The sequence below is a fragment of the Pecten maximus genome, chromosome 11, assembly GCF_902652985.1.
Source record: "Pecten maximus chromosome 11, xPecMax1.1, whole genome shotgun sequence".
Taxonomy (NCBI): Eukaryota; Metazoa; Mollusca; class Bivalvia; order Pectinida; family Pectinidae; genus Pecten; species Pecten maximus.
In genome coordinates, this window is record NC_047025.1 from 19,427,972 (window position 1) to 19,450,094 (window position 22,123).

At 36.7% G+C, this 22,123-nt stretch overlaps 1 protein-coding gene across 1 annotated transcript; it reads right to left on the minus strand.

The window, feature by feature from the left end:
• Window positions 1-8,724: 8,724 nt before the first annotated feature.
• LOC117337275 (mitochondrial calcium uniporter regulator 1-like) lies at window positions 8,725-21,412 on the minus strand. Its single transcript, XM_033898169.1, has 7 exons — window positions 21,223-21,412; window positions 17,978-18,103; window positions 17,588-17,691; window positions 17,050-17,151; window positions 14,162-14,275; window positions 13,245-13,359; window positions 8,725-12,263 (listed from the first exon to the last, which is right to left on the minus strand). Exons 1-7 carry the CDS (start codon window positions 21,380-21,382, stop codon window positions 12,208-12,210), a joined length of 777 nt encoding a protein of 258 aa, XP_033754060.1. The 5' UTR covers window positions 21,383-21,412; the 3' UTR covers window positions 8,725-12,207.
• Between the last annotated feature and the right edge of the window lie 711 nt (window positions 21,413-22,123).

Below are 22,123 nucleotides of genomic sequence, written 5' to 3' on the forward strand. Positions count from 1 at the left end.
CCCTGGAGGATCTTTCTGACTAAATTGGGTTCAAATCCATTCATAACTTTATGACAAGTAGCGATTTTAAGGAATTGCCTCAATTTCCCCTATTGGGCCCCGCCCCTCAGGCCCCTTGGGGGTCAGAGTCACCATTTATGCAAAATCTGTTCCCCATCCCCCAAGAATGTTTCTGACCAACTTGGGTTCAAATCCATTCATAACTTTATGACTAGTAGCGATTTTAAAGGAATTACCTCTATTTCCCCATTAGGCCCGCCCCTTTGGCCCCTTGGGGGTCAGAGTCACCATTTATGCAAAATCTGTTCCCCTTCACATAAGAATGTTTCTGACCAATTTGGGTTTAAATCCATTCTTAACTTTATGACAAGTAGCGATTTAAAGGAATTGCCTCAATTTCCCCTATTCGGCCCCGCCCCTCAAGCCCCTTGGGGTTCAGAGTCACCATTTATGCAAAATCTGTTTCCCTTCCCCCAAGAATGTTTCTGACCAAATTGGGTTGAAATCCAATAATAACTTTATGACTAGTAGCGATTTGAAGGAATTACCTCTATTTCCCCATTAGGCCCCGCCCCTTTGGCCCCTTGGGGGTCAGAGTAACCATTTATGCAAAATCTGTTCCCCTTCCCCAAAGGATGTTTCTGACCAAATTGGGTTCAAATCCATTCATAACTTTATGACAAGTAGCGATTTTAAGGAATTGCCTCAATTTCCCCTATTCGGCCCCGCCCCTCAGGCCCCTTGGGGGTCAGAGGCACCATTTATGCAAAATCTGTTCCCCTTCCCCCAAGAATGTTTCTGATTAAATTGGGTTGAAATCCATTCATAACTTGATGACTAGTAGCGATTTGAAGGAATTACCTCTATTTCCCCATGCATTAGGCCCCGCCCCTCAGGCCCCTTGGGGGTCAGAGTCACCATTTATGCAAAATCTGTTCCCCATCCCCCAAGAATGTTTCTGACCAAATTGGGTTCAAATCCATTCATAACTTTATGACTAGTAGCGATTTAAAGGAATTACTTCTATTTCCCCTATTGGGACCCGCCCCTTTGGCTCCTCGGGGGTCAGAGTCACCATTTATGCAAAATCTGTTCCCCTTCACATAAGAATGTTTCTGACCAATTTGGGTTTAAATCCATTCTTAACTTTATGACAAGTAGCGATTTAAAGGAATTGCCTCAATTTCCCCTATTCGGCCCCGCCCCTCAAGCCCCTTGGGGGTCAGAGTCACCATTTATGCAAAATCTGTTTCCCTTCCCCCAAGAATGTTTCTGACCAAATTGGGTTGAAATCCATTCATAACTTGATGACTAGTAGCGATTTGAAGGAATTACCTCTATTTCCCCTATTAGGCCCCGCCCCTTTGACCCCTTGGGGGTCAGAGTAACCATTTATGCAAAATCTGTTCCCCTTCCCCAAAGGATGTTTCTGACCAAATTGGGTTCAAATCCATTCATAACTTTATGACAAGTAGCGATTTTAAGGAATTGCCTCAATTTCCCCTATTCGGCCCCGCCCCTCAGGCCCCTTGGGGGTCAGAGTCACCATTTATGCAAAATCTGTTCCCCTTCCCCCAAGAATGTTTCTGATTAAATTGGGTTGAAATCCATTCATAACTTTATGACTAGTAGCGATTTGAAGGAATTACCTCTATTTCCCCATTAGACCCCGCCCCTTTGGCCCCTTGGGGATCAGAGTCACCATTTATGCAAAATCTGTTCCCCTTTCCCAAAGGATGTTTCTGACCAAATTGGATTAAAATCCATTCATAACTTTATGACTTGTAGCGATTTAAAGGAATTACCTCTATTTCCCCATTAGGCCCGCCCCTTTGGCCCCTTGGGGGTCAGAGTCACCATTTATGCAAAATCTGTTCCCCTTCCCCCAAGAATGTTTCTGACCAAATTGGGTTCAAATCCATTCATAACTTTATGACGAGTAGCGATTTAAAGGAATTGCCTCAATTTCCCCTATTGGGCCCCGCCCCTCAGGCCCCTTGGGGGTCAGAGTCACCATTTATGCAAAATCTGATCCCCTTCTGCCAAGGATGTTTCTGACTAAATTTGGTCAAAATCCAATAAGAACTTTTTGACTAGTAGCGATTTGAAGCAAATGTTGACGGACGACGGACGACAGACGACGGACGCCGCGCCATGACATAAGCTCACCGGACCTTCGGTCCAGGTGAGCTAACAAACATGAATAACTTCTGTCATGTACAGAGTACTGATTTCATTCATATATATAAATGTGTTTTTCACAACTACATAAATTACAAAATGTACAATATTTTTATCATAACGAAAGTCAAAACATATTAATACATGGGTGAAGACATGTGAAATAAATTTAATATGCATATCTTTCAATTTCCATTCTTAGCAAAAGTTTTAGTACTGACTTGAACTGCTAGTAACAAAACCATTCAATTGATCACATGTAATCTTTTGATCGATGACTTTGTTCTGATCAAATCCTCATTATGTAGAAATAACATCAAATTGAACTTTCAAAAAGCCCTGCAAATAAAGACAATGAAAGGTCATATTTATCTGTCATTCAACCATTAATACAACAACTTTTAAGAGACAAGGATTTCCCTATAACTGTTATGTATTCAAAACTAAAATGGTGTGGGTTTGCATTGATGTATCTAGACAATCCAACGATTTGAAAAGAAAAGTGGCCCAGTTTCACTCACCTTGTACGCTGGATGTAAGTTCTAAAGTTAAAAATTTAATTCTGAAATCAAATATTGTTTTTCTTCTTAATTATCAACCGACGGATAAAGCCACTCAAAATATTCCCTGTATCAATGCAAGTTCAGTTTTAATTATTTTTTACTGTTTAATTTCATACCTGTCAATCTTCCAATTTCAAATTTCAGGAATTGATATGCAAATCAGTTTAATTAAAGAAAAACAATTAATTCCTGGATCAGGTTGCATGGATCCAAACATGTTTTGATTTCAGTGATTTTGTTTCAATTTACATTTTCTACGTGCATGCATAGGTTACACTGAACGTATTATTTGGTTGCTATAATAATCAATTACGTAAGTCTGTTTTAAATGTTTATAATGTTCTTAATGTAAAAAAAAAAAAAAAAAAAAAAAATATTTTCAATTAGATGTTCCCTGCAAAAAAAGTAAGAAAATAATTTTGTAATTTTCACTCAATTAAACAAATAACATTTGCAGCTTTTCTTATTACACTGATGCAGTGATATATTGTTCATTTTGAAGATAAACATGTGAAAGACATTTATTCATTATAATCCATGCGCCTCCCCGTATCACTAATTCTACAGCTACTATGCTTGACATATTTTTCACTAACAATGTCAATATATTCAATTATACTGAAGTCTTATCTCCTCTATGTAGTGACCATAGTCCGATATTAGCAAGCATTTCCTTTAAAGTTCTTAAGAAACAGTCCTACAAGAAAACTATCTACAAATTTCAGGAAGCTGATTGGAATGGTCTGAAAACTGATTTACTCTATACTAATTGGGATGAATTACTTTCTAACACTGATAATAACACTCTTTCACTAATTCTCACATTCCTCAAAAAACTGTGATAATTCGCCCTGATGATAAACCTTGGATGACTAATGAAATTAGGTTACAACTCAGAAAAAAATAGAATTCACAAGAAAGCCAAAAAAACCCAGAGACCAAGATTGGACTAAATTTCGAATGATTCGTAATGAAACTATTTTAATGATAAGAAATGCAAAGGAACAATATTCAAATAAACTTCAGAATGCACTTGCTGATAAGACTGTTCCTCCTAGGAAATGGTGACGGATTGCCAAATCTATCTGTAAATTATCTAATACTTGTAATAATTCTTCACCCATAAAATACAATAAGACAATAATTATTCATCCACGTGACAAAACCCAACAACCGAGCTGGTGTTTAGTGTGAGATTTTGGAGATCATAAGTTCAAAGTCAAGGTCACAGGTCAAAACACGGATTTTTCTTTGAACGACCATAACTTCATACACGATCGTTCTATGTCATTCTCGTTATTATTATTATTCTTAACACTTTTTTTGTGACCAAAATCTCTCAAAAACGAATGCAGATAGAACGTTCATATCTTAGTACATGATAGACAATATCAAGTTGTCGATCTATGTGCAATTTGATGTTCATACGTTCAACGGTCAAGGTCACAGATCTATAAATAGAAAAATTTTGGACGTTTTTTGAACGGTCATAACTTCGTAACAGATCGTTCTATTTCGTTCCCGTTCAGTGTGTTATGTAGATCAGGGACAGATCTAACTTTTCTCCATGCCATCTTATCAGAGAATATGTCAAGGTCATGACCTCGCCAAGGGGTAAAGAAAATATCGAAAAAAAAATTCTCAATTTGAAAACTATTTTCATCCCAAACGAAAGAGTATGATGCACTGAGACGAAATATGAACTTTTTTTGATCGTCGGATGAAAAATGACGGAGATATGGCACTTTGAAAATTTCGAAGTTTTTCCCGCCAAAATTCAAAAATCGGCAAAAAATGACTAAACATTTTTCAGCTCCTTCATTTATACACATACAGATTTGATATTTGGCACAACAATAGCATGTAAGAGTAGCTACAAAAAATACTATTTTTCATTGACCTTGACCTTCATTCAAGGTCAAATTATCAAAAAAACTAAAATTTAAAAAAAATCTTTTGACTCAGGCTCTTTTTCTGTTCGTTGTATTCCTTAAAACAATCAGTGCATCTTGTAGATCATGGTCGGCACTAACTTTTTTCTTATACATGTTATCAAAAAATATCTCAAGGTCAAGGTCTAAGCATGAGGTCAAATCAAGGTCAAAAATTTAAAATTCAAAATTACTAATTATTTTTATATGAATCGGAAAGCGCATGATTAATCATGACAAACGGTGCAAGTTTTATGGTCGTGCGATAAAAAATGACGTAGAAATGGCACTTTGAAAAATGTTGGTTTTCCCGCCAAAATTCAAATTTGTCCCAAAAATGCACTTAATTTCCATTTACTCCTATATCTTTACACATACAGATTTGATTTTAGGTACAGTGATAGCTTGGACAAAGGGCTACAAACTTAATTGCTTTTCATTGATGTTGACCTTCGCTCAAGGTCACAAAGGTCAAATGATCAAAAATCGAAAATTTCAAATTTTCAAAATAGTTTCATCGTATGTGAAAGAAAACGTTATTTTAAAGATGTTTGCAACGTTAGAAGGTCAACTGATCGGTTAAAGAAGGGAAACGAAGAGAAAACGAATAGAAAACGAAGAGAATCGTAGGTAAAACGTACAAAAGCGTTCGTCAGAACGAGAACATGTCAGCGATCTTTTTCTTGTTGGAAATCCCGTGTTTTGATCTTGATCAAATCTAGTTGTATTTGTAACTATAAATTCCTGTTATCTGATCATCTAAGTTTGGTATCGTTATTTCTCAGAGAGAACTAAATTATCTTCAAAACCCTAATACATGTAAATAGAGTATATAGCAAACCTTTCATTAGTAGATATATAACGTAAAACCAGTTACAACATTCAAAAAAACATCGCACGGTATTACCGATAAAAATGGAATGTGTAGGACCGAAGATATATCCTCACAAAACTTAATTATGGGTAATGAAAAAAACATAGGGAAGTTTCTTTTGCCTTGACTGTTGAAAATCGATAGCTTATTATTATCGATCCGCTAATAACGAGTTGGCGGGTGAAATATGACGGTTAAGACCGGCGTCTGCTTTTGGTTAGTATTTATAGAAATAGCCCCTATTAGTTAATTTAGTAAGAGAATACTGAAAAGTAATAACCAGAAGCAGACGCCTGTGGTTAAAACAAAACGTGGGGTATATCACCTCGAGAGGTTATCTGAAAACCGGATATATTTTTTCACGTGAATATCGTAGACCTTATTGAAATTGAAATCGTGAATTATCATGAATTGTTATAAACTAACCATTTTGTAATGCCCCGCGGTGTATACTTTTTTAACAGTTAAAATATGTTATGATAATTTTTCGAAAGTATATTTCCGTAAGTAAATATTTTTTGTATGTTACCATTGGTCCTGGCAGTTTTTCAACTGGTTCTGTAAAGAAGTTGGCTGAAAGCAGTCGTTTTTGAGTTGCACTAGTTACAGAACTGATAAAACAGTCCTCAAAGTATACACGGTATCTGGTAGTGTTCTAAGCGTGTTGTTGTTGATGAAGACAAATGGAACGTTTCGTGGTCGACATCATGACCTCATAGGGATATATTCTATATTGTAACACAATGGTTCTCATTTTCATGATGGCATATAACCTGGATTTGACAATTTTACATGGCGGAAGTAAACCAAAAGACGCTCTCTCCTTAAAACACCTGGTCCAACGCTCTCTCCTTAGAACACCTGGTCCCACCCTCTCTCCTTAGAACACCTGGTCCCACGCTCTCTCCTTAGAACACCTGGTCCCACCCTCTCCTTAGAATGCCTGGTCCCACCCACTCTCCTTAGAACACCTGGTCCCATGCTCTCTCCTTAAAACACCTGGTCCCACCCTCTCTCCTTAGAACACCTGGTCCCACGCTCTCTCCTTAGAACGCCTGGTCCCACGCTCTCTCCTTAGAACACCTGGTCCCACCCTCTCTCCTTAGAACACCTGGTCCCATGCTCTCTCCTTATAACACCTGGTCCCACGCTCTCCTTAGAACGCCTGGTCCCACGCTCTCTCCTTAGAACACCTGGTCCCACCCTCTCCTTAGAACACCTGGTCCAACGCTCTCTCCTTAGAACACCTGGTCCCACGCTCTCTCCTTAGAACACCTGGTCCCACGCTCTCTCCTTAGAACGCCTGGTCCCACGCTCTCTCTTTAGAACACCTGGTCCCACTCTCTCTCTCCTTAGAACGCCTGGTCCCATGCTCTCTCCTTATAACACCTGGTCCCACCCCTATGTACTAAATACATATTTATATGTTTTTCATATTCTGATTTCCCCATCTTATTACGAGTTCGTTTGAAGGTTGGTATTCTCAGCTTTGTGCGGAGGTACAAAAATACTATTGATCTATGTATTAATTGGGTCAGAATAACCGAGTCTACAAGCGACAAGCTTTATTTATTCATTTCATTAGGTACACAATACCATGTTCTGTTATTCAAACAATTAACAGAGCAGACTTTTACATGAAAAACAGTTGATATTTGTCTTAATATACCCATAACAAACCCAAAAATGTGTCAGATTAGAGAAGAGGATATCTTTTTTTTATATATATTATTATCATTGCAAAATACTTTTCCCAGCTTGTAGATATTCTACCATTTTTTTGGTAGTTTTGTATTAATGAATCATTTTATTATAAATTTTGGATTTAGGCGAGTGTATTCCCAAAGAAGTTGAAGAACTACAAGTTACTTTGGGTGTGGTCTTGTGTAATATACATTTAGTAAACATTAAACTAAAGAACCCAAGCCCATGGATACACACTTGGCATTTTGGATACTGGTTTCTTGCATAATGTCCTTTGACAACAACTCTGTTGTAATTTGTTCATATTAAATTTTAATCACAAAGGAAAGATATCCAAAAAGACTGAACATTACACATTGCCAGAATACCAGCTCGCTACTCAAATAACCAAAAGGCCCAATGGGCCCTGATACAGTGTGGAAGTTGAAACAATATCTAAATATTTATTATCAACAGTATTGTTTACACATATACAAATAAAATAATATCTGTAAGCTCTAAATAATTTGTGCATACTGACATGCAGGTAATCTAACAGTTGTCATCTAAAGGTAACAGGGAGTTACAAATGAAAATAAAATCATCACAGTTTCTCCAGTTTTGGTCCTGTATTTTACTTGTTGCCAATATATCACAAACCTTATGTTTGGGAAGGGTTATTTTTCATTTACATGTCTGATTTTTCAAAATGCATTCCTCTGTGTATCTGGTATATATACACCTAGTATATATATACTGTAGATAAATACTGGGACTACCACTTGGCTACATTATTTTACAAACAACTCTATCTTCAAGGCAAGGTTTATTGTAAATACATGTGCATGTATTGTTGTTGAATCCAATAAATCCAGGACCTTGCTATTGTTTCCTGTGATTTATGAAAAGAATCTATGTTTTGTGTTTTGTTCAGTGACCAGTTGCCATAGCAACCATAATTTTGAGAAAAAGAAAGTGGCATGCACATCTACACATGGTCCTCTATATTTGTGTGAAGATCCATTGGAATCGGTCCTTCGGTTCAGGAGGAGTTGTCCAGACAAACTTAAAGGTATGGTTCTTATTGGAAAACATGTTTATAGTGACCAGTTGTCATAGCAACCATAATTTTGGGAAAAAGAAAGTGGCATGGACATCTACACATGATCATTAATATTTGTGTGAAGTTTCATAGGAATCGGCTCATCAGTTTAGGAGATGTCTGGACAAAATGTGTCTACAGACAGACAGACGGACGGACGGACAACTTGATTCCAGTATACCCGCTAACTTCGTTGCAGGGTGGGGGTATAAAAATTGTGATATCTTTGCTCCATATCTGGATATCCACTAACCTACGATGGTCGGAAGGCACAGTGGTAACACACTTGTTGACTTGCCTTTCATCTAGGCGGCCAGGATTCCATTCCCCGATCGGATGTGAAAAAGTATGGGGTCACCTGCCCGACCACATCCCCCCCCCCCCCCCCCCCCCCCCCACCCCGGTACTCCGGTTTTCTCCCACGGTTAGACCCCATGCACGCTTCAAATCCGGGCCAACAAGCGTGATTAATATAAGTTAATATAACTTGTTTTGCAATTGTTGTAAAATAAATAATGTTTACATCCACTAACCTTATATCTCAGCCTAAAAAGTGGGCAACTAGTAAAATCATAGATTGTGGTCATTTGTAATTTATTTGTGTCTTGATAAAGAGGAGGGGGCTGCCTCAAAAATCTGACAATTTACTCCTCAGTACTGTAATTATTACTACATGTAATTTATATACATTATCATATAGCAACACTGTAAAATTACATGCTTGTTTACAAGTTTATTTTATGTCTGTGGTGTCCTCACAAGACTGAAATGTTATTGAAATTATAAAACCATTACTACAACAACCTCATTCATCCAGAAGGAAATGAATCTATGTGTACAACAATAACATAACCACAGATCGTAGCTAACCAGCTCTGGTGTGTCTCTAATCAACAAGCTTGTGCTAGGTGATTAATGACAACACACATTTCAAAAATTATCAAATGAAATATTTGTTCGCATTTTAAATGACAAAATTATCACTTTTTCAACATATGTATATCAAATCAAACACATGAACACAACGCTATAGCACTTAACAATTTGAAATATTCACAACATGTAATAGGAAGGAGTAATGAAAAATACCCTACCTGTGATGGGCTTTGATCTAGCAACCTATCGCTCTCAAGGAAAACATCCTTCCACTAGGCTAAAGGGAAATTCCCCCTAGTCTGAGCTAGAAAGGCAACCTTAAACTCTCTACTTTAACAAACAAAACATTAATTTATTGTTAAGGAAATAAAAAATATAACAGGTATCACAAGAGAATAATAGAATTTTACATGGGTCTGTTCCCTGGACAGGGATATCTCAACCTTAGTGTAAGAGTTTTTACTGGTCAGTACAAGGCTTGCTGTTCATAACAATTTTATGCCAGGAAAACAATACTATGACATTACATAGACGATGCAACATTATGGTGCTATAGAACATGACAGCTGTCTATCCTGTAGTTATTATATCTTCATGTACATTAGTCTGAACATTTTTATATAATCAAGTGTAAATACATACTTAGTCTGGGATATATACCGGTTTAATACACTTCTAAATTATTAACTCTATGGTAACTGGCTAAACCTTTTACATCCCTCGAGTTAGCTTAGCTGTGTTTTAGTCCTGTGTGTTAGTCTACTAACTAAAACACACCAGCAGTTGGATGTTTGAGCCAATCAGGTGAAAGATGGGTGGAGCTTGATACGGGAAATTAAATTGGTTGCCAAGCGACACGTTCCGTGAGTGGGCAGAGCTTGTTACCAATCTCGACTTCATTTGCCAAGTGTGGTGAGAGGTGGACAGAACGAGTTATAACGTGCTTTCTATATGTTTAGACGACAGTTTCTCAGTTTGTTTGGCACTGTCATGGTTTTCTGAAACAGATGAAGGTGATCTGTTGCCGTTCTGGAAGAATATTGACGAGATTGACAGATGTCCAGGTGATCAAAGTCATATTTAGTATAAAAACATTACATTCTGAATGATGATGGGTAATAAGTAATGTTACAAAATAACAATGTATTTGAACACAAAACCAGAATAGAATCAATAACAAATTACTGTAAAAGTGGAAATGATCGCGGCGTGAAAATTTTCGCTTATTTCGCAATTATTAAATCTCCACACGCGATAATAACACGCGAAAATATTGACACGCGAATATTTCCACCAAATAAACTAAATACACTAATATCCAAGATGCAAGTTCCTGGTAGTAAACCATGTCGTCCGTGATGTGTAACCGTTGTCATGGTCGATCATTTGTCTGAGACATGGCTATGGTAATTTGAGTAATTAGTAAAATAATAGTATTTCATCTACTTTAATGTTGATTGATCATTAAACTTTCTTCATTTCATGATAATTATGATCGCTTCTACGTTACTGTTCCTATCAATCGCAAAGCTGGTCGGCCATTTTGTAGCTATAGTCCCCAAAACAGCACACGTTTCATTTGTAACAAAATAGATAAACTTGCTTGTATTAGAAATGTTAATGTTGAGTCTCCGCGTGGTTATACCTTTTATTTCTACCTCAACAGAACGTGGATGATAGTCGGCAGGAAAAAACCGAGCAATAAGCAGTCATATAGGTTAAAACATGTACCCAGACTTTCTTCATACTTCAGTAGGCCCGTTCACATTATTTATCACAGTGCTGTGATCATGCACCATTAATAACTAGTTTGGCCGACGTATAAAACTCAACGTAAAACTGAACACAATTTAATTTTGTAACAAAAATTAGTTTGTAATTCAGAATTAGGAGATATTGTTTTTACAGGTTTTCCCCAACATAACTAAGACATCCAAGACCTCTAGTTTCATAATCATCCTCAAAACTAAAAAATTCCAAATTTTCAGGCATAATTTTTCATCTTTTATTATGCTTAATTCAGCATGAATTTTCATTTGTTTTCTACATATCCTTATAATTAAATTGTTACAATAAATAGTAAAATCTGTTAATCTATTTTATCATATTGTATATATCACAGAAAACATATCACTCTCAATTATCTATATAACACACAGTTAACATATGAAATACTTATAAATCACATAGTATTTCACAGTAATCACACCAACAATCACTTATCCTGTTTACATGTCTTTGTTAAACTCCCTCACATTCAAAATCACAGTAACTCTATTCAAAATATGGCAGATCTTGATAACTCACTCATACACACAATCACATTGATAATTATTTTAACTCCCTCACACCATGCAATGTAACCTTTGGGGGAGTGAAGCTGTTCTAGTTAATGCCTTCACATCAAATGCACTGTAACAAAGGGGAGTGTGGCTGTTCCAGTTAACTCCCTCACACTGAATGCACTGTAACCTATGGGGGAGTGTGGCTGTTCCAGTTTACTCCCTCACACTGAATGCACTGTAACCTAGGGCAGTGTGGCTGTTCCAGTTAACTCCCTCACACTGAATGCACTGTAACCTATGGGGGAGTGTGGCTGTTCCAGTGAAATCCCTTGCATCAAATGCACTGTAACCTATGGGGGAGTATGGCTGTTCCAGTGAACTCCCTTGCATCAAATGCACTGTAACCTATGGGGGAATGTGGCTGTTCCAGTGAACTCCCTTGCATCAAATGCACTCTAACCTATGGGGGAGTGTGGCTGCTCCAGTGAACTCCCTCACATTGAATGCACTGTAACCTATGGGGGAGTGTGGCTGTTCCAGTGAACTCCCTCACATCACATGCAATGTAACCTATTGGGGAGTGAAGCTGTTCTAGTTAATGCCTTTACATCCACAACCACAGTAACCAGTGTTGCTGTTCCAGTTAAGTTCCTCACATCCACAATCACCTGATCCACTGTAACTCTACTATCAGCTTTTTAATATTTCTTCCTCACATCCACAGTCGCAGAAATCCCAAACACAGGGTGGCTGTGCCAGCTACGGCTCCTATCAACAAAATGTTGTAGTATTAGTCAACAAGTTACATATTAATGAAATTGTAAATTGTCTATATCAACACCCTGCACATGGACATGTTTATTCAGAAATAATAGGTTAGATTTCCTCATAAAAAAAAAAGTTGTATGCATAGTACCTATTGGAAACATGTGATTTCTTGGGTTGGTAATCACACAAAATAGTAACAGATACCTGTAATAACAAAATCAAGTAGATATGAATTACAGATTATTGGAAAGTTTGTCTCCTGGTAGGTGTCAGTTGTCTCACTTTAACGTGGGGGAAACGGCCTGTGTTACATTACGTAGCAGTCAGCTTACTAGTCAATCTTGTTATAATTGAGCTTAATTAGCTTTGTATATTCGTGGACAGACAACACAAGAGATCATACCTGCATGAAAATCACAAGGTAATTGAGGGTAGGATTAATTATTTTGTTTGTACAACAGCGTAGATGGGACCGCTACAATTTGCAAGCTGACTAGGCCTGTCGTGGTATATATATATATAATGTAAACAACCTGTCAATCCAATGTGTCAAATCTGACCGGTGATTCCAATTAAATGTGGTAAATAAGCTTTCATAAGTTACAAATTCCTATCATCTTATGCTTTAGAATTCATCTAGATTTCTACCGCTCAGTTGAATATTGAAAAAAAAAATTGTTAATTTTTTTTTTTTGAAAATGAACCTCAAAAACGTACCTGTGCACTATACGCGAGTGCGCACTATACCCGAATATTTACGGTAATAATGTCATAAATGCCCAAACTGTATTCTCATTAGTATTGACACAAAAACTTTAACCTAGCTGCATGACAGGACAACGCTGACGCAGATATTATAGTAATAGGTCCCCCAGACTTTGTCCGAACAATCTTTTTGAAAGTCAAGTCATATGTGTGTAAGTTATTAGAATAACAGGAATATTATGGAAATTGTTAAACAAAGACGAAGAATGTACCTACCTGCTGCGTATTTGAAAACATCATTACGATATGTTTCTATCTTGGTGTGCAGAGCAGCAGTGTCCATGACTATCTTGTTATTGAGAACTTGTAGCTCCTTGCGGTTTTCTGCGTGCTGAAATTAAACATGTCTGAACTTAAGGATGATTAATTTTCAGTAATAGTTATTACAACATTTTTCCCTTTCATATACAAGGTAGTATTCTCTGCATAACAAGGCATCTAGGCCATATCTTCTTAATACATTCTTCACAGGATGATCCTGTGGTTGCTAGGAATATAGACAGCTGACATGCGCTATGACACTATTCACAATAGCCAAACGTCATCATTTTATATAGCACGACCACATTGTAAAATGATAATGTCATGAATTTTGACAAAACATTGATGAAAAGGTCCCATGAAATGTGTCAAAATTGATGGAGTTATCAATTTGCGATGTGGGTACACAACATAAAATGATGATGTTATGCTATTGTGGGTGGCGTCATAGCATGTCAGCTGTCTATCCCTACCCTGTGTGGGGTCAATTTATCCCATCACTAGCAGCCATGACATCACCCTGTGAAGTATGTGAGAACATAAACTCTTTTACCCAAAGCCTGCATAATCCAGAAACCAGTGTATAACCAGATCCTCATTTGTATCACACACACCTACATCACACTGAATACACACCCCTTATTACCTGTGTACTGTGTTGATTAGTTTATTTTGTTTAAAATCCTATTAATAGCCAGGGTCATTTAAGGATGTGCCAGGTTTTGGAGGTGGAGGAGAGCCAGAGTACCCGGAGAAAAACCAAGACCTACGGTCAGTATCTGGAAAATGCCCCACTAGGGTTTCGAACTTGTGACCCACACATTGTATAGACATATGCTAGAATGTAAAACCATCAGTCACAAAGAACTTACAGCTTCAGTGCTTCGACTCTTCTCCAGATTTATGTCAAGAACAACATTATTTTTCAGTTTCCCCATCTCGTCTTGTAAAGTCTGCTGGAACTGTTTGATCTGCATGGTTTGTTTCTGTAAGTAAAAATCAATCATTACAGCTCAGTGTTTAAAGCCACATATATACTCACGAAGAAACATAATTATATCAATGTTTATATTATGAGCTTTTTACAGTTTTCGGACTTAATACATACCTAACAGATTATCGTGAATCAGAAACTGAAAGAAAATGTGTATTTATGAAAGTATACGGAGAATTCCCAAAAATAATAACTGTGGCTGCCGGACCAAGTTTCTCTGAAAATTAGTCCCACAATTCAACGGTGGGTTTTACAGTCCGTACAAAATGGCGGAACGCCGCAAGCGTGGAACTGTGAAAATGCAGACAGATTCTGTCAACGAAAAGACACAAAAGTGTGTGGAATCAGCAAAATCCGAGTTATTCCTTAGGAAAGGAAATGATTCGTTGGAACTTAACGAGAGAAGAAAAAGGAATAGACTCAAATTCCGATTTTTCCAGACATCTATTGGATTGCTGGTTAGCTTTGGAACATTGTCAACTTCACTGATCTAATTAAGCATTAAACTGTCTTTTTATGGATTATATGATCTATATAGACCATATAATCCATAAAAAGAGCGCGCATTATGAAGATTGTCTGCAAAGCTCTGGCATCTATATAGACCATATAATACATAAAAAGACAGTTTAATGCTTATATTTACGTTTTCTATATAAGTTTCTTTTCGATTTCAACTTTAATTTTCATTATAATTGAAAATCTTACTTTTACCGACGTTTCCATTGTCAGAGGTCAACAAATTGAACAGCCTATTGTGATTCACGTGCTGATTGGCAAAAAAAAAAAAAAAAAATAGTGCATGGAAATAATTTAAAAAATACTGAAAACATCATCAGATATTTTAATAACAATATCATTAATATTGGTAGTCAGTATTTCAGAATATACGGATGAATTATTCAGTTTGTTAACGATTTCGGATTTTTTTTTTTTAATTTACCATCCGGAACAATTATGCGGATGGAAATTTCACCCGTCACCACGCGCACGCAACGGCTGACAGCATTGACAGGGTTTAGCTATGAAAGTTGAATGTGCAGTGGGAGAAAGTGGAATTCGCCAAAAAAACAGATGTAAACACGTTCTTTGATTGCATGGAAACCTGATTACAGTTTATAGTAGCTACAACAGCACCGGTGTCATGGATACGACCAATGAGAGAAGTGACAGTGGCCGAGGGAGTTAGACGAGCTTCAGCGACAACGTTGCTTGTGACGGGTACCATGGCTGTTTCAAGTTTAGGATGCGTTAGACACGATAATGCACCACTTGATGCTTTCTTTTGTGAAGAAGAAACTGTTCTATTGTACGACCGGAGAGAAGCCTCGTTCTTATGATTTGACATAAACATGATGTGTCGGGGTTTCAAAATTTTTGTCATTCAAACACTGGATGGCGGTGGCGCGCAAACAATGTGGTGTGTAATGATTTTCCACTCTGGCCCCGGAACAAATATCTGTCAACATATGTGTTTATTAAATCTTGTTTTATTTCCATTTTCGTGATTGTTAACCATTCTTACCTTTATTTTCGTTTTACATTTTAAGATTTGTTTTCTGGTCTCGTACTCTATCCGATAGCATGATGAGCAATGATAAGATGCCATTTGTCTACATTGGTTGCAAGTAGTTCCGGGGGATCCCGTCCGTACATCCGATCGTGTATGAATAACACCTGAATGCACGATTTGGGTGTCAGTTATGCATAGAATGGTGTCACGATTTGGGTGTCAGTTATACTCTCATAGACTGCAAATTTGTTTAGTTTGTTAATATCATGGCTTTGCCATCCAAATGTAAATATGATTTTATAGATGTTTTGTTGTATGCATATTGCTACATTTTAAAATTAAGTTTTTAAATGTAAACTATGTTTGTTTATTTTGTTCAGTTACCTGGATATTACGCAAATGTTCTGTTAATGTTTAAATGAAAGCATTATTAGGCAAAGTTCACGTATGCTCGATATTTAAACAACGGCCATGTGTGTAGTTTATGTTCAGTGCACGTTGTTATAGCCTCATTCTCGGCTCCGTGACAAATCTCGCTATAAATATAAATGCGGCGAGTTATTTTTATACACTAATGTTTCAAGGACTCCCCCGGTCAAGCGTCCAGGCCAGTGGTCATTTTAATGTTGGGAGAGCGTGAATGAGCATCTTGGATTGCCATTAATACATGTGTGCAACTAGAATTTTAGGTTGTTCGGGAGTATGTGGCTTTAAAAAGAAGAAATTCAATGACTTAGTAAATATCTTGCTATCTCAAAAATAACTATGTTCCAAAAACAAATGGAGTTAAAATACAACAGAAAATCAACACTCGAGTTTAGCTACTGCTACCTCATTGTAATGAGAGAATAAGAAGAGGCCAAGAGGACCTGCATTGCTCACATGGATATTTTAGCTATCACAAATATTACTCTTTTTGTGTTGTCTCTCATTTAGTACCAAGGATGCCAGCATTGATGTGTGAACGATTTTAGTATCAGCTTTGGAATAATATTTAGTGGCATCTAACAGTGTTTGTGGAGATGACTGGATTCTAACAGTGTTTGTGGATATGACTAACTGCACACTTGAAGTTGGTTTATTTTGTGATAAAAGGATTTTTAAAAATTCAGAATCAAAACATATCACAAATATTTATTAAATCCTCTACTGATTCTATCCTTGATTAAAAATCCATGTTTATTGTTCATGTTTTGTTTTGAAGAAATCTGTGGTATATGTTTCACTTTGAAGTCTGTGGTATGATAACCTACCTCTGTTTCACTCCGAAGCATGGAGAACTCACTCTTCTCCAGGATTACCATGTCCTTCTTTACTGAAGCAATGTGCGACATTAACTGCTGGACAGTGATTTCCTGTCAACACATCATATATGACTGTAAGCTGTAGTTTCTAGAGAAGGTTAACTCAGGCCGGAGGACAAATTTCAACATGCATGTTATGGAATATACAAAAGTCTAAATCACAAACATCAGACATGTTGTAGTTTATGGGACAGTGAATACAAGGTTCCATGAATATTTTATGTTTTGATAGCTCCATTGGTACAGCACTTAACTAGTATATAGTAAAACATAGTTCCAATTTCTCTCATAAGGCACTAAATGATCATGTGTTGGAATTCTATTACCAGGTAACCAAATTATCTCTGGTAGGGGTTAATGTTACACATGTGAACCTGTAGTTCATGACCAGTCACTGACCAAAGTATTTTCAAAAAAAGATTGTCCATCTCTTTTCATTCCCGTTTTTACTTAATCTATATATGATCACCTGTCCATACAGTATTACCTGTTGAGCTTTGGTGACCATGTTCTTCGTTTGATGTTCGATACTTGTGTTGAGGACATCTATGAAAGACTCTGTAATAGCTGTAGCCTGCTCCTGTGTAAAGCCTGTCATTCAGATCAATTTTGTCATTAGAAATTGAATTATTTCGATTTTTAATCCCTACAAAAAAGTACTATTAAAATAGGCAACAATCAACATGAAAATAACCAATGTTGAAATTATAAGGAATACTATCCAGTTTTTGCTGCTTGTACGAAAAACCAATGAAAATTTAGCACCAGCTAGGCTGACAACTCAGATTATATATTGCGCAATTCTGTTTCTTTAGATTTGTTACCGATATAATTTTGACAATTAAAAACAGGTAACATTTATCAGCTACATACTTACCTTGGGACTTGAGTTTGTTCACCAATGCCAGGGTATCAAAATAGAAAACTTTGGACTGTGCATCTAATGTTGGGTTAATGGATCTGGCTTCAGGGTTGACGCAATACCCCCTCTTACTTGTACACACTGTAACAGGTAATTTTGAAATAAACAGGTATCACATGTCTGAGTAGTCCTTGCACTTAACATAACGTTTTGTAGAGTTATTGGAAGGACTTACTCGGATGTACAACTGACTAATATGGGCTAAAAGGAAATTTCAACTGGTCTAAGATGGTTATTTCTAATTTGATATTCTTTCTATTCACTGCTGCTGTTGGGAACTTTTACCTCCTGATCATGGCACCATATCTGTGATAGCAAGGAGTAAAGAAAAGCATCCTACAAAACCTTGGGCTTGAAACAGGGTATCTTCGCTCTCCAAAATTGTAATCTATTTGCTTATTTTGATTTACTGGTATATATTCATACAAGAGGCCCATGGGTTTAAACGGTCACCCGAGTTTTGATATATTTTAGGATATTTGGCATCTGTGACCATGAATGAAGGTCAAGGTCATCCATTTGACCAACTTGGTAGCCCTTCATCCCAGCATGCTACACACCCAATATCAGGTCTCTGGGCCTGTTACTAATTGAGAAGAAGTTGAAAAAATAAATTGTTTAAGACGCAAGACGGACGCCGCCGGACAAAAGGCGATCACAATAGGTCAACCGAGACTTTGTTTCAGGTGAACTTATAAGCGTATAAAGGAAATATCTTACTCCAGGTACATATCACCTGTTTAAGCAAACATTTATATTCAGATCATGTTGCCCATGGATGCTGCAGCAGGCCAAATTTGATCAAAAGCACTTTATCTAAACAGAAGGAAGACTTCAAAGAAACTCCTTTTCCACATGGTGCCCCACCCCTTCAGTTCCTTATCAGTCCCTTCTTTTACAACAGTGGATTTCCTTCACCCACAGCAAGTTTGATCAAAATCCATCAAGCCATTTGGTCTAACACTGTTATCAAGACAAAATACATGACATCTTTGTCGTGACTTCGAAAACCTTATCAGCTTGTCTTCCCTTACATGTGTAAGACATGTCATGTATACAGGAACTGAAGGGCAGAGTGCATGTATTACAGGTACATCACACAAAGCACGGTCACCTCAACTGCTATTACTGAAACTACTACCCGGGGTATTTTACAGATAAGATATCATCACACTTCATTAGATACATGTATATAGGAAGACGATTCTAATTTTTGAAAAGTAATTTTGCATTCCTTGATGGTTACAGATGATGCTCTGGTTATTTTTAGAAATTTAGTGACTTTGAAGATGCTAGCTGTTTTTTGTACAGTTCGAGGCTTGGTATAATTGTAAACATTAAAGAGGCTTACCCGCAGACGGACCGGTAAACGGCACATCTCCGATCACTAAATAAACTTCAGTACACGTTTCTATGTGACAAAATTAGAGGCTTTCCGACTTTATTTCTTGAAAACAATTACAGAATATGTATTTAAGACGTTTTAAAACTCAACCTGAGAGGGAAATGTATGGAATATAACGGCAAATCTTCTTTGTAAATCGCCGCTGCCTTTGAAGTTATCACTGTGCGGCACTGTGCATGTGCTTGTTTCTTTGATGTGTCAATCAAATTAGACTCCACTTTATAGCGGGGACTTATTGCGGGTTGCGATTAAATAAATAATATTTAAAAAATGAGGTTTTAATATCATTTTTCAGCGTTTTATAAGGAAAATAAAATGAAAAACTTGACAGTTCCAACAATCTGTCATGTGTAAAAAATCTTTTTCTATTAGCCAATTTTTCTGATCTCTCTGCGGGCAAGCCTCTTTAAAGATTTCTTTTAATGAATTGATTTGTCTTTTGCTCCAAATGATGCTTTCCATGTATATATATAATTCTTTCAAAAAAGTATCTAAAGAATTTGTGACATTCCTGGTTAAATTTGCTATTTTTCATACAATGACATGGTCACTGTGCACCTATTCAAGGGGCCTGTAATAATAGTGATTGGAGACTCCACTATTTTGGGACCGACAGAACATGCGTCTTTGTAATGTACACTTATATATTTTGATATATCAAGTTGGGATAATCATTCCAACTAAATTTTCATCAATGTGTAAGTTTTAGCTGATGTAAATATGTGTATACAATGTAAACCTCTCTGCAAACTGGCACCAGTTTCATCAATTATTCCTTAATACCTTGAGGAAGTTCTGGAACATAAATTCCTCAGAAAGCATTACAGAAATTAAGGAAATTCCTTAACTTTGATTTTTTTCTAAAAGGGACATCCCAGTAAAAACATTATTTCTTTTTATTGACTTCACATGTTTTATACACTTCAAGTTACGTTTCAATGCTATTCCAATATTTACATCGATTTTCAGTGTCCAGCTTAACCACTTGATTTAGTTGAATCCTTCTCAAATTTAGTGCAGACAGTAACATGTGGCAATTTTGGGAATGAGGTAGTCATTTTATAAGCAGGAACACATGATGCATGCAGAGAGATAGTAAACAAATACCTATTTTTTTTTATATCAGCTTTACCCCGTGGTTATAACTGTGGCAGAGTCATTTAAAGAATTTTGCACTTGCAGTAGTGTTTTCAAATGAGAAAGTTGAAGTTACGGAATATTAATGAAACTAGGGCCTGGAGTCACAGTGCAAATAAAAGCAGACACAACAGAATAAGCTAGAGGACTTACTCACGGACACGAATCCCCAACTCACGGTCCATATAGACTATCATATGTATCATAGAGACAAATCCCTATGGGCTTACCAGTTAGAACTGTCATTGATCAAAGAGAGTTACTTCCCTTCGTATAGTCAACGGATTGGAGGGGTAAAATAACCAGAAATGTCCGGCTGTTTATGTGGGCAAGCATGTTTATCTGTTTTTAAATGTTGTATTTAAAAATTAAGGCATATGTATCTTGAAAAACCTGCAGATATTAATAAAAGCATTGAAGGTCTTTGGCAAGGCTTGTCTGAAGACACAAAATCAACTGGTCGATTCTTATTTCATAAACGGATAACTGTGGTCCAATCGATTAACGAAAACGGCCCGAGCGTATCTAGCTAATTTAATAATATAAGAATATCCGTATCCCGGTGGTTTGTACATAAGCTTCACAGCAGATGGGGTCCGAGAATGCTCGGTATGAAAAACACATGTGCCGGCGTGATGTGATCTGACGCAATGCATACCTGTCATCTTCCTGGGTAGTTTACATAGAACTGTTCGATGTAGTGCTGACATTTGTCTTTGTGCACAACTTTTACAACTTGAAGTGGAAGGTAGATCTTTCGATAAGGTGCTAAACAACCTGAACACTGGTCTCGAAAACAGACGCCGTGATTGCAACATCTTTCTTTTTGGAACTCTTTTACGTTGAAAGGTACGAAACATTCAGGGAGGGTATCATTATTTTCGAATAAATGCAACTAATCTATTTTTACGTCTGTGGTTATTTTTTTCGGAAACATTTCCTGCTTTTTTTATACAAAAGTAGGCCTAAGATACATATTCTTAATCAATGGTCGGCAGCTAAGCCATGTACACCTGTATTTGTTACACTACAAATAGAATCAATGGGGGAGAGATCATTATCTATTACCATTGAAGGTTAGGTGTATTTCAAGCAATTTGGACAAAATCTGCACTTTTTAGAGATTGGTGAAACAACATGATTCCAGTAAAATATATGGAAATCATATGTTGATCACAAATTAACTTTACCATTTATATTTTGCAAGACACACATGAAGAATTTCATAAATGAATCATTTTTTTTATTTGCAAAGCTTTTGTCTGAAGAAATGATATATAAATACACAATACAAAATATACAAAAGAAATGAGAGAGATAAAGAGGTAAAAGAGAACACACTGAAGTAAAAAAAAAGTCAAAATTAACATATTCTGTAGTAATATACATGTGTTAAAATAACATACAATCACCTTAAATTTATGAGTATATATGATAACCTGCATGTGTTTTTCTAATAGCTTCATGTCTTTTAATGTATTTTCACTATAATCTGTGATTCTTTATTTTGGTAATTCAGATATAAGATTTCCTGAATAGGTCTTTCACCACGATTGTAT